Genomic DNA, 18,940 nt, shown 5'->3' with positions numbered 1-18,940 from the left:
CAGTGTGCCCAGCCCTTAGGTTGAGTTATCAGAATCTAGATCAGTGTTAAAAGGTGTTTTGTTTTGTTTTGTTTTTCAAAAAAGAGGGCATAATTGTGATTCCTAGGGGGCCGCCCAGTGGCTTAGTAGTTAGGTTCCTGCACTCTGCTTCAGTGGCCAGGGGTTCGCCAGTTCAGATCCCTGGCACAGACATACCTACTGCTTATAAAGCCACACTGTGGGGTGTGTCCCACATATAAAGTAGAGGAGGATGGGCACAAATGTTAGCTCAGGGCCAATCTTCCTCAGCAAAAAGAGGAGGACTGGTGGTGGATATTAGCTCAGGGCTAATCTTCCTCAACAAAACAAAACAAATATAAAACAAGCATGTATTAAAAATTTTATTTAACTCATGAATTAATGAAGGATGTCACAGGGGTTCAAAAGAGAATTCAAATAAACAGCAATGATAAATAAGTGGATGGATGGATGGATGGATGGATGGATAGATAGATATATAGATAGATAGAAGGAATTCTGAAATGAATTTACAAATAGTTGCAAAACAGGCCTGTCAATTGCATAATAATCCACTGCATTACACCACAGCCTCTATAAACCCAAGTGGCTCAGAAGGATGTGCCAGGAAACATCTTGCTTACCAAAAACCAACATCCAGTTATCTTTTGGTCCACCTTAAGGTCTTTCACAATTTTTCCTTACATTAGTCTAAACCCCACAGAGTGGTCATTCACAATATTTTAAAAGCAGATCTACTGCTGTCTGAACATAAGAAAAATAAGTAAATTAACACATTCACAGACAGAATGGGGAAGCAAACAGAAGGGTTTCCGTTTAATTCTTGAGATTTCTGGCTGAGAAGGGGGCATTTGATTCAGAATTGTAAATTACCAGTTTAAAGAGAGGATAGTTAACCTGATGATGGGTAGGAAATCAGATTACTATGCAAGTGTTCTTGATACTTCATGCTACAAAAAACTTATTAAACATGTACTTTAAAATTTTATCTTTGATATAATGATTCAGTATCCTCTCAGAGTAACTTTTTTTCTAGTAAAAGTTATTTTTAATTTAAAATTTCCGTTGACGATGTTAATGCAGTTAGGACACAAAGAGAAGTAGCTGACTGATTGCTTAGTAAGGCAAGATTCAACACTCCACTCCTTAACCCCCTACCATTCTCAACTCTCCTCACCCTCGCCTCAGAATTATTGCAACAAATTACAAGCACAAGTCGCTAACACTCTAAAAGGCCTGCGTTGAATTTTCTTTACTTAAGATGATGCAAATATATGGTACTAATGGTTCTGTCCTTAGAGAGATAGTTTTGGTATTCCCAATTTACAGGTGATGCAAAACTGGTCTATCTGTAGAGAAATAACAGTGGAGAACAAGAAGCCTAAAAATAAGAAAAAAAGAGGGATTTTTTTTTTTTCTTTTTCCTTAGAAAAAGCTCTTGGATGACTGTGTATTTTAGTTGTTTTAGATGTTGTTTGTAAATGTAGTAGTTTGCGTGGAAATTGGGCACATTTTCTAATGTAATATTTGAGATATTTACACAGAATGAGTTAAAGGATGTTGAGTTTTAATGTTTTACCTAATGACTTTCCAAAAAGGTATAGAGAAAGAATAAGTTATCTGTCAAGAGCCTTGTTGCACGGTGTACTTGATTTATCAAAGTTCCTGTGATTAGACTGGCATGATTTTGGGGGGCTAAAGGGGGCACTTGGAAAGGCAGTGGCAACATCTGCATTGTAATAGAAACATTTAAAGACACACTGAAAACAGATCATCCAAACACCAATCTAAACAATGCAAAAACAGAAAACAAAAATTGTCTTAATATTTTTTGGAGTATTTATGAAATAGCTTGGGATTTGGTAGACCAAAATAGGAATCTTATAAAAAGGTCTGAACTGGAAATTTTTCATATGACTTATAAACCTTTAAAATAATTGACTACATGTATCTGATTTTGTAGCAACATGAATTTGTTTTCATGACTTCTAGGACATGTTTTAAGGAAAATTATTTATGAAATTTAGCACTTCAATGTTCAGGAATTGTTCAAAGCAACAACACTGTATCTGTGTTTATTTTCTTTTACCCCAGAAAGAACTGGACTGAAAACACCAGCTTATTTTAGCAGGCCAAAAAAATAAGTGTAGCTTTGTTTACATTATTATGTGTATGTGTTCATATGCAAAATTCAGCATGTTTCAAATGCACTAGCCTATCTTCATAGGACCACCAAAGAGAACTTTAGAGTTTTAAATGAATAGGTTAGAAGAGAAGAGCTGGAAATCAATGATCTGAGTTTTCACTTGAAGAAACTAGAAAAATAAGAGAAAAACAAACTCAATAAAGTGCAAGGAAGGAAATAAGAAAACTAAAATCAATGGATAGAAATTAAACATGCAATAGATGAATTCACTTAATGGAAATAGATTGTTCCATAACCTTGATTTAAGCTGTAAAACATGAGGAACTATTAATATATATATATGTATATATATATATATATATATATATACACATATTTGTGCAATGTATAGTTTAATTCTAGTTATGTGATTTTGAATTTATGAAAGTTACTTTGCTTTTACATTATTAAACTTAAAAGTATCATACTTTTTTAAAACCCACAATTTTTCAATGCAATAAAATGTTTTAAGGATAATGATTTTTATCCATTTCATTTTTTAAAATACAAAATACAAGCTAATTTCTACTCTGGGACAAGTTCTTTCTTTTAAGTTATAGTTTGGGTAGTTTCTGCACCTAAAATTATTATATAATTAAAGAAAAAGTACAAAATGAAGTAAAAAGATATTTAAAAGCTTTTTTGCTGTAGGTACTTCAGATCTGACCTAACTATGAAAATGCAATCATTTTGTAAAGTTTTATAATATCTCAATTGCTGAGGAATCATAAATAAAATTTATTTTGCAAGAACAATAAGAGATTAACAGTAAATGATTAGGAATCATTTTTAACTTAGAATGTGAATTAAACACTATACCTGGAAAGTATCTTGCTGATATTTTTCCAGTGATGATATTATTTATAATGGAACAGCTTATTAAAAGCAATCTTAAAAAAAAAAAATCCCCTAAATCAAAACTTTGTCTATCTCGTGTAAAAGAGGAGAAAAAAATTAGAAAAAGAGAAGAGAGTCACAAAGTGAAAAGAATCAAACTACCAATGGGAAAATCAAAAAGTTGTTCTTATAAAGTATTGATCACCAACCTTATGATTTCTGATCTAAATTAAATGTTATACTCCTTTAATTAATTTTTTTAAAATAGTCATTTTAAAACTTTATTGCTTTTAGTCCGTGGTCATTATTTTTATGACCTGAAATACATGTGCAGGTATATCAACCAATTGGCACCTATCCTCTTTTAAAGGTAGAAAAAGAGATGACTATTATGTTGTAATACTTTGTTCTCTCTCTCCTCCTCTTTCTATTTTTCTTTTGTTTTTTGTTTTTGTTTTTGGATGGTTGGTGATTTGTTTGCTTCTCCTGGTTCCTGTTGATCAGTGGTGTTTGGCCAGTTTGTATTTTTCCAGACATCACTCCACGATGTTGTTGAGGTGTATGATGGGCCAACTCAGCAATCTTCTCTGTTATCTTCCCTCTCAGGATCCCATTCAGGTATCCTTTAATAGAACTGCCATGCATCAGTTATTGATTAAAGACTGACTTTGATTGGTATTGTAGTGAAAGTTGAGATTTATGTCATCCATATTAAAAATAAAGTAAACTGAAATAGAGTCACTCTATTTAAAAAAAAAGAATAGAAACTCAATTAATAGTAACTCAAAAGCTTGAGAGAAATATAACCAGCTATTTTCTGGGATTGTAATCGAGTAAATATAATATTTAGTCAGTCTGTGGTGTTGATGTAATATCAAATATTTAAGGATTCTTTAAAGAATGAGGCAATTTGTAACAAAATGTGATTAAAGCCTTCTAGTACAAAGGTGCAATTGAAGTTGAACCCAAAGAAAGTATATTGTCAGTGGCAGGATATATTATAGTAATTTGATAGAATATAGATTGACGTTTTCAAATGCCAGTGTAAATTAACATAATTTGTTAGGTTTACTGAATGAAATTATTTATGATATCTTAGTGTTTGTTTTGTTGAGTAGGAGAATCACTTCCACTGAGTTCAGGTAATCAGATCACAATTCGATTTACTTCAGTTGGACCAATAACAGCTAAGGGATTTCACTTTGTGTATCAAGGTAAGTGACCCTGTAGCCTAGAAACACACTAAAGAATGATATTAGTTTCCATGCTATGTTCAGAGTTATTGAATGATGAGATCCTCATAACCGTAGAGGAGAGATGAAAGTTGTGCAGGCTTTTGTTGACAATTTTGCCGTGTCCCCTGTCCAATCACTAGAGCACTGTTACTTTGACCAAAGTCAAAAAAGACCTATTGCTTTCATCATCATTCTCAAGTTGATTGTATGATTTTCCTTCCTTCCAACATATTGTTTTCAAAATATCTATTTTTTCTAACAATTCTTCACTCTCTATGTATTTTATTTTCCTCATAGCCTAGCACTCTAAATTAAAAAATGGACAAAATTTTGTGCTGATACACCTAGACATGCCAAGGAAATCATTACTCCATTCTAAAATTTTAGTTTCTCATCTCTCAGGAGAATTCAGACTTTCTTCATGGCTACTGCATATTTTTGTGTAATTGAAAGTCGGTTTACAGAGTCTTTTCTCACCTTTTATAGGCAACCTTCCACGTTATCATTAAACTAAATTAAGAGCTGTCATTTGGCATATTTTGTTTTAATTATGTATGATCATGTAGTAGTTATTCCCAAATGTATCTTGAACTTTATTTCTAAGAAATTTATAAATGTTTGTGATTTGATGTTCTTATTAAACCCTCTTATCCCATTTATAATATTGGCTATAATATTTTTTCATTTTTAATAGTATTCCCTCTGTAAACAATGTGTGGCATTATGAATTTTAAAAGGCACTATTACAAATTCAGTTTTTGTACTCAAGTCACATAAGAGGCATCAATCTATTTGAAATTCATCATATCATTTTTGGGCTGTTGTCAAACTCTTTAATCCCATCTGTATGTGTTTTAAAAAGAAAAAACATCCTGTTATCATTCTATTTTACTAAACCAAAAAAAAAGTCACAATTGAAAGACATACCTATAAAACCTAAAAGCAATTTCAAATTTGATACTGTATAATGATTAAAATAAAAACTTCTATTGTTGTTAATCTGTCTGACTTCTATTCTGCTTAGCCTGAACGTAGCTATTGTCTTCATCAGTAATAAATATGTTTTGAACAACTAAGTCTGTGAATATGCTATGAAATTAATAAAGTATTATGTTTGTTTTTTTAAATCTATGTTTTTAAGGACCAACTACTAACAAAAAAAATTGTGACATTACCTCATATAACTGACACATTTTTTTTTTTAACTTGGTATCCCAGTTTAAAAAGAAAAAAATGTATTTTTCAGTTATCGTCCTATAAATTGAAATATCTGACTCAGATCACTTTGTTATATTAGTGTTTGTAAAATAAAAAATAGAGAAAAAAACTTAGTTGATGTTGTTTAAAGGATAAAAATTAAAAAGTCTTTTAAATAAAAAATCGATGACAGTAGCAGTATTCATTTTAAATTGTATTTTATTCTGTATAAATCTTAAAACTTTTAGAAATATATTTAAATTATTAATTCAATTTCTGATAAAAATGTAAATTTCTTTGAAATTTGTTTAAATGGTTGAACTCTGTATTTCTCTACTAAATATGAAATTAAAATCAACAATTATTTGTACACAGCTGTTCCTAGAACAAGTTCCACACAATGCAGTTCTGTGCCTGAACCAAGATTCGGAAGAAGGATTGGCAATGAATTTGCAGTCGGTTCATTGGTTCTTTTTGAATGTAATCCGGGATATATTCTCCATGGATCCGTAGCAATTAGGTGTGATACAGTGCCCAATTCTTTGGCCCAATGGAATGATTCCTTACCTACCTGTATTGGTGAGTACCTAACTTTGTATGCTTTGTGATTGTACATATTTTATATCAAAATTAGTTGTCTTGAATCTTTGAATATTTATATTTTAGATCTAACAGTTATGCATTAATTTTTAAATACTTTATTAGTTATGATATACTTAAGTGTACCCATTAGAGTGAATATTTGATGCGATTGAGGTGTGATGCAATTAATGAAGAATATTTTGTGTTGAACTAGCTGTGAGGTTTGCTCATTTATTGATTTATATGGCTGAAAACATACATACATGTATCCAATAACACAGAAATTTAATGCTATTAAGAGAATTAGTGAAATAAATACCATTTTTTATGTTTAAAAGTTTATGCAAAGATTTCTATGCCAATATGTAAAGAATTTACACATATTTTAAGGATCACAGAAGCTGATTTTTTGGACATATTTTACTTTGACTTTAAAAGAATTAGAAAATATGCATTATTAAATAAATCTGTATTTTCTTTTCTCTACTAATTATAGATATGTATAAAAAATACAAAAGAAGAGATTTTCCCAGTCTTTCATAAATATAAATGGTGACACTTTGAATGTGCAGAATGTATAGGGTTAGCCAGAAATCTCATTGTTTCAAACTTTATTTTTGCAATCCTGTATCTGATTTAAATTGGTAAATAGAATATACACTTTCTAAAGTTATGGGCCAACAGACCTGCTAAATTATGTGAAACAAATTAAAACATTTTCTAATCCATACGCAAAAAAACTATAATTAGAATCTTATATTATTCCGGGATCATTACAATGACTTCTGGTTCTTGTAGAGTTCTATAGATGTGGAAAATGTAGAAATTGGGAAGTTGCTTTCTTCTCTGTCCCAACAGCATATCCAAAAATTATTATTTTTTAATTTTATAGTATTAAATTAAAAGAAGGGTTGTGTGAGGCCAGCCCAGTGGTGTAGTGGTTAAGTTCGTGTGTTCCGCTTCGGCAGCCCAGGGTTCACCAATTCAGATCCCAGGCACGGACCTATACACTGCTCATCAAGCCATGCTGTGGCAGCATCCCGCATACAAAATAGAGGAAGATTGGCACAGATTTTAGCTCAGGGGCAATCCTCTTTGCCAAAATAAATAAATAAATAAATAAAAGAAGCATGGTAAACTTAATCTCAGGTTAAGAACTAGTTCTAATAAGTTGAGGTTTTTTTTCATTAAAGTTTTATTGGTATGTGATTTGGAAAATAAGAGAAAAGTTTTCTTAAAATAAAAGATAAGCAAAATTTTGTTTTTATTTTAATAATCTCAATTCTCCATTTTTTGATAGAGAAGACATGAGTGTTTATATGCACACACATAACATATACCCTTATAATATATAAAATTTATTTTTAATGACTCATCTTGCTGTACCTATACATGAAAAGAAATTACATGTATCAATAGTTATTATTTTTCACTTTTAAAAACACATTTTACCATATGTTAACACACAGTTAACATAATGTTAGCTCATAGTTCATTAAAATAAAGTGTGTTTTTAAATTGTGAAACAAATGGAAGGTATACTTATTTCTACTGAGGAAGGAGTAAAGATGAAGTCTATTGCTATGCATTCATAGAATATGTATTTATATAGGACATAACTGCTCTAACTAGTAGAATATCCTTTACCATTCAAATCAGGACATTATTAAAAATTGTGCTGGGAAAATGGCATAAACCAAGAATATTATTTAAAAAAAAGGAAGGATAAATGGTTACTTGACCTGTCTAGGAATATTATATTTCCACAATCCAAAACAGATATATCTGGCATATTTCATAGGACATTTTTCTTACAACAAATATTTTAATTCTGTTCACTACGAAAAACAGAATGTGAACTGTTATTTGTTGAAAACCATCTACAATAAATAATTTAAAACACTGGGAGGCTTTAAATGACTCTTTGCCATTCTCATCTTTCAGCTAAATAACCACAATTTCTGATATGATTACTATTTACTTAATGCTTTCTATTTGCCAGGTTCTATGCTGAGTAATTTAAAATACATATTTATTTTAATCCTCACAGCAAACCTATGGAGAAGTTACTTTCAGAATTTACAGATGAATAAAGTGAGTCTTAGAGAGGTAAAACAATTCTTTTTAAAGTGATATAACATAGTAAGTGGTAGAGTGGGGGCAGGATTTGAAACTAAGATTTCTGACTCCACAAGTCAACCTAAGTGATAGACGACTGCTTCTCTTTCTGTTTTGACTTATAGGCTAATTCCTTCCTAATTCAATTTTTAAATCTTATTTATAATGTGGAATTTCTTACCCTACTAAAATACATTTTTGACAATCAACAAGTAAAGGAGAAAAAATCATTTGGACTTGATCTTCTTCCTCTCTCATACCTAACCTAGAGGTAGGGTTAATGGAGCAAACAGATCTTCCCCTTTACGTGCTTTTATATTCTTGTAAAGAAAAAAAACAGATAATGTTTCTCCTCCTGAGCCATGGTACATGTTGACTTCATACTCTTATAAAGTAGTAATAAGTAAATTATCCTAAACTAAAGGAACCTTGAACTGAGAGAAGTGTTCCTACATGTCTGTGCCAAAATTAGTCATGCATAAATCGGAAATTACATTGCTTTAAATCAGCTTAATAATTGAAGACAGACACATGATAATAATAAATCTCTTCAGTCTCACAATTGATTTTTAAATATTTCTTTATAAATATTAGGGATCAATCATTATTTCTGCCTCACTTTTCCCAGTAATTATTTACATAATTTCTCTGTCACTTTGCTTATTTCTGTAGGTCTTGATAGAAAATATCAATACCACATTATAAAAGGTAACTAGATAAGTAGTTGTCTTCATCTAGTTTCATATATATGATGAAAATTCCTTTAAGATAATCATCTTTTATAAAGATAGAGTGATATGATGATGTATGGAAACTCATAAACTAGCCCATTAATCTTTAAATATCAGAAAAAATCCATCTATTCCTCTAGTTAGAGTGTCCAAAGAACCTACATATGCAAAGCAATGAGGTGTAAATCTATGAATTACTCCTTAAAGGTTCTGTTTGTATTTTTATCATGTTAATGTCCTAATTAATGGAGAAAAGTTATAAAGAATCATGTAAAACTGAATAAAATCCTCACAGCTGGGAATTGTAATAGGTTCTCAGCATAGGGGTTAATTGCGTCTTGGGTAATAGTCTTGGGCTTTGACCTTAACACTGAATTCTGATGAGTTACTGCATGATCCTGGAAAATTTACATAATCTCCGATTACCAATTCTCATATTGATAAAACAGGAAAATAAGAGACCATCCTCAAAGGTTTATTGTGGCTAGTAAATGATTTAAAGCCTTGGCATAGTTCTTGGAACCTAGTAAGTTTTCAAAAATTAAGCTGCTTTTGTTGTTGCCAAAATCTCCACCATGAAATCGGGAGAGAAGACTTCAATTCTAAAGGTGTTGGATCTAGAATATAGAACCTACATGCAGTGCTGATAAAGGGTTTGATATTATTGATTTCCATCTGTTGGTATGTTGTTTTAATAATACTTTAAAATTATTGTATTTAAAAATTATCTTCCACAGAAGATTTTTGCATCTTGGAAAAGGCTAAAAGCGTGGACTCCTGTCACTTTTCAATTCTAATTTAGGGTTTCTTGAATACACGATTTTTCTTTGCACTTAAAATTTTTAAGAAGGGCTTTGGGAGATATAATGACAATTTTCTTGAGAATAATAGTAATTATTTATTAGAATATGCTGTTTAGGAGGACTATGAAATTTCTTTCCATCAATTGACGCATTTGAGGACAAAGAGTTAAAGAGGAGAGACTTAAAACAATAGGTATATTTTCATAATTTGATTTGTTTTCATTGTTTGCAAGGATATAAAGTAAAAATAAAGTTAAAATTAAAATAATGACTTTTACAATTCTGATTGGCTGTGAAACAATGTAATTCACCAAGGTTTACACTCTGCATTTTCTTCTGACCTAGAAATTCAGACATTACATTATCCAAAGAAATTTCTTTTGTCCATGAAGGTATAAAGATGAGACAGGGTTAGAAAGAGGAAAGAGATAAAGAGGAGAAATGAGCTGACATTAAAGAAAGAGGAAAAAAGGGGGCTGGCCTCATGGCCTAGTGGTTAAGTTCAGCATGCTCTGCTTTGGCATCCTGGGTTCAGTTCCCAGGCATGGACCTACACCACTTATTGGCAGCCGTACTGTGCTGGTGACCCACATACAAAATAGAGGAAGTTTGGCATAGGTATTAGCTCAGGAGAAATCTTCCTCAAGCAAAAAGGGGAAGATTGGCAACAGATGTTAGCTCAGTGTGAATCTTCCTCAGCAAAAAAAGAGGAAGAAAAGAAAAATGAAAGAAATTTTAGGAAGAGGAAAAGGAAATGAGAGAATAAAAAGAGTATTTTCTGAGATGGAGAGTAGAGAATAAGAACTCTAAACTACAAATGTAAACCACTTTTGTTTAAAGCAGAAGAAAGCCCCATCCCATGAGAATATTATGAAGCTTTTTCATATGTCAAATGTGTCAGTTGGTTGCTCCCAATGTTTTTGCCATCAGAAACAGAAATCCATGTAAATAAAGGAAGGTCATGCCATTTGATTATGGATGTATCTCAGCAGGGACAGGAGCTCCTACACAGCCACTAAAGCCTGTGAAAGACTTTCAGACCACACCCTAGTCCATGGCTGACATTCAGCTACCGTCCTAGTACATACTAGTGTACTATTCCTAGCCTAGATGGAGTCAGCCTCACTTTCTACTTTAAGGGCAAAAGATGAGGTACTCAAGAGCCATTGCAATCTCCCTGTCAAAAGCCCTTTTATCTGTAGGTCCCTGGGCTTTTTTGAGAAACCTGTCACTGCATCTATGGAGAGTCTTTAAACATAGAACAGACAACTTTTTATTTTGCATTGGATTGAAAGTACATAACTAGAGAAAGAAAATTCTATCAGATGACTTCTGTTTCCTGCCAAGATCACAAGAAAAGGACATATTTCTTTATACCATTTGAAAAATAACATATACCTTGTAGAACAGTTGTAATTCCAGAAAACTGAATAGATAACAGAAGGACATATGGGATCTGTGTGAGACAAGAAATAGAAAGGTGATGATTCTAAATGACACTTGGATGATAGCTCAGTTTAGGTTTTACCATTTGGTCTAGCTGCTAATCTTTACATAAATGAAAATAAACTTTGCATTTCTATTTTTAACTATAAATAATTTTAGCTTCAAAATGTTTTGAATAAAAATGATTATGTCTTAAATATTCAAAAAAAGAAACAGCGTGATGTCTTAAAAATTCAAATATGACAGCCTAGTGCAGAGTTATCTCAGGTTGATATCAGAGCATGGTCTTTAATTTGTGTTCATTTTCAATATCTGTTGTTTGGATAAAATACTAACTGCCTCAAGGCCTTTGAACTTTCTATTCCTCCTGTTTGGAGCATGCACACCTGAGATATCTTTTGGGCTTCCTGCATCACTTCATTCAGTCTCCACTTGAATATCTTTCTTGGCATCTCATCTAAAATAATTTTCTGCCGTCCATCCTCCATTTGTTCTGTCTACCCTTACCCTACTTTTCTTTTATAGCAACCATCCACCATATTACATATAGGGTTTTTTTCCCTTAATTTCTTAATCTTTCTTGCCCTTCTCTTCCCTGCCACTATATTGTTTTTATGCTCAACCAAAAGAAGACTTGGCACATGATTCATACTCAGTAAAAATTTGTTCAGTGCATGGATTTTAGCAATAACTGCAATAATTTCCGGAATTTTTGTAGAGGTCGAACATCTGGCCAACTTCTCAAGTCCAGGACCCATGCATTTTCAATTTCAGTCTTTCACCACATGGTAATGCTCTTGCTTACTTTGCTTGCTTACACCTTCACAAACCATCTGAAGTTTCAAACTCCTCTGAGAATCTGTAGAAAAGATACATAGGTAAAACATAAACAATAGGTTTACATATTAAATGGGTAACTTTATTCTGAGAGAACAAATTCTCTATTTATACTTTACAGTTTAGTTATAATCTTTGGCAATCTATTTACAAGATTTTATACATAATGATTTTATTTTCTCTGCCTTCACCCTTCAGTGAAGGCTCAGTTAACAACTTAAGCCAAGTGATCATCCAGTTGAAACCAAAAGAAGACAGCTTTCTACGCTCCTGATTTCCATCTCAAATTGTATTGTTTCAGTTTCTTAGTTCTTATTACTGCTGTCAACACTTTCATTTATTTTCTGTCATAGTAAAACACAATAAAATGTTCAGTAATTTTGCAAAAACTGACATACTGAAATTAAACTGTTGACTGGAAAGCAGCCCCATTAGACATGATATGTGAGTTATGCTTATAGGTGCTTTCAGTTAAAGTCATCAAATACCAAGCTGGGGATCCAAAAATTTAAACAACCAGGATGTAAACAGTATTTAATAATCTTGCACAAATCTGTCCTATCAAGCCATTCTTAGGTAAATTACAGTAAAGTACAGCAATATTTTGATAAAAACATAGGACTTGGAATAAATGTAAAACTAAAATTACACTGAAGACTGAGTTTTCATCTTCAAAATTTGGCCTTGTTACACTTTATGATTTCTTAAAATTTTCCTCTCATAAAACCTCAAGCTCTCCTCCCTCTGAGACTCTGTGATTCAAATAACCCCCCTGCAGCTACTAATAACTCTGACAATATATGGCCTTAGGCGTAAGTACTTCTGTTAGTGGGTGATTTCCTTTCAAAAGCCCCTGAGCCTGCTACTTATTCCCCTTAGGCGAAAAGTCTTTAATTAGCTGCTTATCCCATCACCCTTATCTGGGTTTGTTTTCTCCAAGTCCTTCAGAGACTCAGAAAGAACTGCTTTTGCTTGTTTTGGCTCCAAAGCAACACCTGTCTATATCATCTTTTCTTAGAGTGGGGAAGAAATAGATGAAAAAATATATACAGGATCTGAACCCTCATTCAATGATTCATTTATTCATCCATCTATTCATCCACGAAAATGTTATTAAGTATAATAATGAAGAACAGTTGTTAGCATTTATATGAAGCACTATTAAGCATTATCTCATTTGACATTGACACCAACACCAGGAGGTAGATAAGATTATTATTTATCTTTTATAGATAGTAAACATTTCTATGGTTTAGAGACAAAAGCAGAATTAGAATTTGAACCCAGGCTACTTGGTTCTAAAACCTGTTCTCTTGATCCACTTTACATTGTATAAAACTGATTAGAAGGGAAATTTATAATATATCCTTTTTAAAATAGGAAGCAAATATTAGTTTAAATAATATACATGCGAAGTGAAACTTTATAAAATATGATGTATGTGGTAATGCATGTCTGGGAATACTTTCATAGTATATTTTGTTGATAAAAAATAAAAATGATTGAAGTAGAATTAAACAAATATGGCTTATTTAGGAAAATATTAGGAAAAAGGAATGATGCAGGAATGGTAAAGAGGTAACTTGTAACCACAAGATATACACAGACGTACAACCAGTCGTTCAACGATTTATTCAACAAGCATTTATTGAGTGCTTAGTACATGTCAGGCACTATTCTAGTGTTGACAAAAATAATCCGTAACCAATCTATAAATGAAAATTTGGGTGAGTTTATTCTGAGCTGAAATCTGAGGACCATGGCCCAGGGCCTTTCTTCCCGAAGGAAGAAAGGGCACCAAGGAAGTGAAGTATACAGAGTGGTTATATACCCTCAAACAGGCTGTTTCACATATGATTGAAATGTCCCTCCGACAATAGTCATAAGATTGCCCTGATGGCACAGCCCTTGATAGACACAGCAGGTAGTGGGTCTGCTATCTCAGAGGGCGTAGCAGGAGGCAAGCCTATTGTCTTGAGCTGGGTGGCCACAGGTGAGCGCAGCAATCAGTTCCTAGCCTAAGGAAAGATGCTTAATTCTTAAGGGAATGCCAACATTGGGAGGGGGAGGGAAGTTGCACCTTTATCTCAAGGGCCTTTGCTCTTGCCATAGGGAATATCTAAAGCAGATATACAATGCTTGCTCAACTGCCTCGGTCAGGCCCTTTTGGAAAGACAAGGTCAGGCCGAATTAGGTTTACACTAAATGGCTTCCTCATATTCTCCAATATATCCTGTTGCTTGCCATTTTTATTTGTCACTAGGCAATGGCAACATAGCTTTGAATAAGAAGATAAGATCCCTGCACTTGTGGAGTTTACACTTTAGTGGAGGGAGAGAACATATCACTAAATATATTCTCTTCTTTCAGATAATGGAAAATACTATGGAGAAAATTAAAGCAGGGGCTGGAGGTTAGGGGAAGACATCCATGACTTCCTCCTGGTTTATGCCCAAATGAAATGAATTGAAGGGGTTATATCAAAGTTTGGGAGGTGAGCAAGTGGATAGACTGTGAGGGGGAGAGAGATCTTGACATGTTCAAGCCACAGCAAGAATATTAGGTGTCTGGAACACAGTGAATGACGACAAGAGTGATGGGAGAAGAGTTTGTAGAAGCAGAGCAGAGACCAGGTCATATGGACCCTTAAAGGCTGTGGAGAGTTTGACTTTTCTCTAAGTAGTGTAGGAATTTATTGAGGTAATGAGTGATATGATCTTGGTTTCTAAGAAATCACTGTGCCTAACTGTAAGGAGGGATGGAGTAGAAGCCTATTGCAGTGGTAGAAAAGAAAGGTAATGGTGATTTAGATAGGAAGGTCATGGTCAGTGATGAGAATTGGTAAGCTTTGGGATTTACTTTTAAGATAGACCTGACAAAGTTTACTGAAGACTGAATGTAGGTGTAAATGTGAACTTGAATGTAAGAAAGAGAGATTAAGATGAGTCCTAGATTTTTGGCCTAAGAACTGGGTGAATGGTGATGATATTTGCTGAGAAGGGGAATAATGTGGGGGAGAATTGCAAAAGAATTATTTTGGACATATTAATTTTGAGATACTTATTAGATGTTTTATTGCAAAACTCTGGACAGAAGTCATGGCTGAAGATAAACATTGAGTAGTCATAGTATATAGATAACATGAAAATGGATGTCATCACTGAGGAGTGATGGTTAGAAAGAGAAGAGGAGATGGCCTAGGATCAAGTCATAAAGTGTTACAACATTTAAAAGATCAGAAGGAGGAAGATGAGCTACAAAAAAAAAAAAAATTGTGAGTGTAGTCAGTGGTATTGAAGAAAGGCAGGAGAGTATGGTGTCCTAATGGTCAAGCAAAGAAAGGCTCAAGGTGATGGAGTCATCAACAGTGGGAGGTAATTACTCATAGACTGAGTAAAATGCAAATTAAGAATTGAACATCACATCACAACAGGAATATTCTGGTGACTTTGACGTAGTCATTTCAATAGAGTAGAGTGGACAAAAGCCTGACAAAATGGATGGAGGAGAGAATGGAAAGTGAGGAAGAGGGGATAGCTTGTCTTGGCAGCAGCATGGAAGGAAACCCTAGAATGCTAAGCGTAAAAGAGAATCTTGGCACCACAGTGAGCAGAGTTCCAAACCAAAAGTTGATTGCCTCATCTTCTCAGACTTGGTCTTTTGGAAAAGATGAACGTATAAAACAAACAGGTTGGCCTCATGGCCTAGTGGTTAAGTTTGGCATACTCTGCTTTGGCAGCCCAAGTTTAGTTCCTGGGTACAGACCTATACCACTCGTCAGTGACCATGCTGTGGTGGGGACCCACATACAAAATAGAGAAAGAGTGGCACAGTTGTTAGCTCAGGGCGAATCTTCCTCAAGCAAAGAAACAAACAAACAAAGCAAAACAGAAACAGACTCATAGATACAGAAAACAAACTGGTAGTTGACAGAGGGGAGGGGGTTAGGGGGTGGGGGAAATAGGTGAAGGGGATTAAGAAGTACAAACTTATAAACTAAATAAATCATAGAGATGTAGTGTACAGCATAGAGAATATGGTCAACAATACTATAATAACTTTGTATGGTGACATATGGTAACTAGACATCGTGGTGGTCATTTCATAATGTATATAAACGTCAAATTACTGTGATATACACCTGAAACTAATATGATGTTGTATGTCAATTATACTTCAATTAAAAAAAAAGAATATGAAAGCAGCGTGAGCTATTCAATGACAGAGCTGTACAGGAAAGCACTTGGTGCTATGGGAAACTATGGGGCACTTGCATAATGGAGTCAGCAAAGATTTGAAGAGGTAGCATCAACATTGAATGTCCATGGATGGTAGGTGTTGGCTAGGTGAGAGAAGGACGTACCAAGTCACAGCATTCAGAGAATATATAGTTTAGTAGGCTGGACTCTGATATGGGATTGGGATGGTGAAGTATTGGGAAATTATGGGTACACATCAGCCTGGAGATGTAGTTGGAGGCTAACACAATTAACTATATTCATCTGCAGAATTAAGGCAATGGGAAGATTTTTGAAGGACTTTCAGCAGTGAAGTAACATGATCAAACTTTAATTTTAGAAAGATCATTTTAACAGTAATATGGAGACTATATTACATGGAAAATATACCAGCCATAGTGAGGTCCATTGATGTGGTTAATGCAGCAATCTAGAAAAAAATGAGAATGAGGTAGGCTGGTGACAGTGAAGATGGAGAGGAAGAGCATCTGTGAAGTATTTTCTTACAACTCAGGATCAGCACTTCATCAATCACTTTTTTCCTCCTATTTTTGGGGTGAATCTCTATTTTACAATTCTTTCTGCGCTCCTGGCATGCTATTCTTAAATCATGCAAAACTGTTAGTTTTCTTTCTGAAGGAGGTAAATTCTTTCTGACCAATTTAACCTGAATTTGTGTAAACCCAATAACACAGATTTATAAGAAAATACAGCAAAATGACTTTTTCTAAAAATACATTGTCACACTATTAAAAGAGTTTGCAGAACTCTTTTGAGTAATTGCCCTAGGTTTTTGCATTTGGTTTTGGAAGTAGTACAAAACTGTATTATTAACTTAAAAATTATTGTTACAAAAGATATATCCTTATATCTTACAGTTATAGCCAGATTAGGACAAATGCCCAAGGATCACAGTGCCATTAGTACCTAAAATAACAGTAGTTGCCCCAAAAGGAAGTACAATTTATTGACTTCTTACTGTGTTCCAAGTAATGTGCTAGCTTCTTTATGTACATTATCCTATCTATATATTTTTAATAAAAACTCTTTGGAAACAATTGCATTGCCATTTCACAGTCAAGGTATCTGAATATCAGAGAGTTTAAGGAACATGTCCAACATCACACAGTATTTAAAATTGTAAGTTAGGTCATGCCCAGAACCGAGCTGATACTATTAGTGGTGTGAAAATTTTACTTTAAGATTAGTACCTTTTAAAATTGATAGAAGCCTTTGTTGACTTCAGAGCAGGTCTACATGTTTATTCTTTCTTATAGTAGTTGTACTGGTAATAACCAAACTGGTACCATACTGAGTATCTTCCTTCCACTGAAGAACATGGACCCTGGAGCCAAACTACCAGTATTCAAATCCCATCTCCATGTCTTACTAGCTATGTGATCTTGGGCGAGTTAGTTAATCTCTTAGTGACTCCATTTTCTCAGCTGTAAAATGAGGAGAATATTTATTCCTATCTTGTTGGATTGTTGGGAGGCTTTATGAGTTAAAATATGTAAAGTGCTTAGAAGAGTGCCTGGCAAATAGTAGGCTCTATATAAATGTATGATCATAATATAATTATCATCATCATTATTACTCCTCAAAGGATGCTATTAAGGAGAAAAGTAAAAAAATAAAATAATTCTTCAAAATATTCTATATCTAGATGTGAACAATTGTTAATGCAAATGTGTCAACACACTTTTATTTATATAGTACAAATGATATACTATTATTGAATTAATTATAGTGTGATTTTAGATATGCCATTGTAAGGTTATCCATTAATGTTGTCTAATTATTTTTTTAAGTTTTTATGCTATAGCAAGACAATTTTCTTTGTTCTTATGAGTTCTAAAAAACAGTATGATTTGGTTGTGTTTGCAAGTCTAGTATCTGTCTAAGTTGTTATCTCTGACCTTTTCTCTTATTTTAATCCTTTGCATTAGAATTAACTCTCTCTTGGATTGCTTTACTTTCAGTGCCCTGTGGTGGAATTTTAACTAAGCGCAAAGGGACTATTTTGTCTCCTGGATACCCTGAGCCTTATGACAACAATCTGAATTGTGTGTGGAAGATCACAGTGCCAGAAGGAGCTGGCATTCAAGTAAGGATATTTAAATTTTTCTTCTTTTCATTGTATATTTGAAGTTAATCTTTTCAGAGATGACAGAATGCACATTATTTCTAAATGTTTAGCCAGTGCTTTTGACTGACATGGTTGAATTTAATTAGAAGGATACTTATTAATTTTTTCACCTGCATATAACAGAAAGCCATAAGCAGTAAGAGAAAGGTGTTGCTCCACATAACGTGGAATCTTGGGGTAAGATGACTCAAGGGTTGTTTATTTCAGAGGCTCAGTTGTATCATTTCTGACCCATATTTTTTTTACCTCTCTGCTCTGCTATCCTTAGCATGTTGGCTTAGTTCTTGAATTTGCTCTCTCATGTTGAGATGGCTGCAAAAGCTCTAGGCATAACAGCCTTACACAGCAATGGCCAATAGCCAAACTGGAATGTCTCTGTCTTATGAACTTTTATAGTAGTTAAGAGAATTTTTCAAGAAACCTTCCAGCAGACTTTCCCTCCTGTCCTATTGAATAACATTGCAATATATCCATTCCTAAGCTATACACTGGGCAATAACAAAAGATTTACTATGATTTGACTCAAGCAAATCTATGTTAAGATTTGTTTGATCTTAATCTAAG

The 18,940-nt window shown here is 33.4% G+C and overlaps 1 protein-coding gene across 7 annotated transcripts in view; it reads left to right on the top strand.

Annotated features, from left to right (window-relative positions):
- CSMD3 (CUB and Sushi multiple domains 3) overlaps positions 1-18,940 on the top strand; it is a 1,186,048-nt gene that overhangs the window by 1,009,602 nt on the left and 157,506 nt on the right. For 4 of the 7 annotated variants that reach the window (XM_001915960.5, XM_070221726.1, XM_070221724.1 and 1 more), the window contains 4 exons: positions 3,545-3,658; positions 4,159-4,254; positions 5,848-6,051; positions 18,210-18,334. In XM_001915960.5, the coding sequence (XP_001915995.3) occupies positions 3,545-3,658; positions 4,159-4,254; positions 5,848-6,051; positions 18,210-18,334 (539 nt within the window). The remainder of the gene's footprint in view (positions 1-3,544; positions 3,659-4,158; positions 4,255-5,847; positions 6,052-18,209; positions 18,335-18,940) is intronic. The other 3 variants (XM_070221725.1, XM_070221729.1, XM_070221730.1) reach the window with 1 other exon arrangement.

This window comes from Equus caballus, chromosome 9 (genome assembly GCF_041296265.1).
Source record: "Equus caballus isolate H_3958 breed thoroughbred chromosome 9, TB-T2T, whole genome shotgun sequence".
NCBI classification, from domain to species: Eukaryota; Metazoa; Chordata; class Mammalia; order Perissodactyla; family Equidae; genus Equus; species Equus caballus.
Note: the sequence above shows the minus strand (reverse complement) of the source record. Positions and strands in the feature narration are given on the sequence as shown.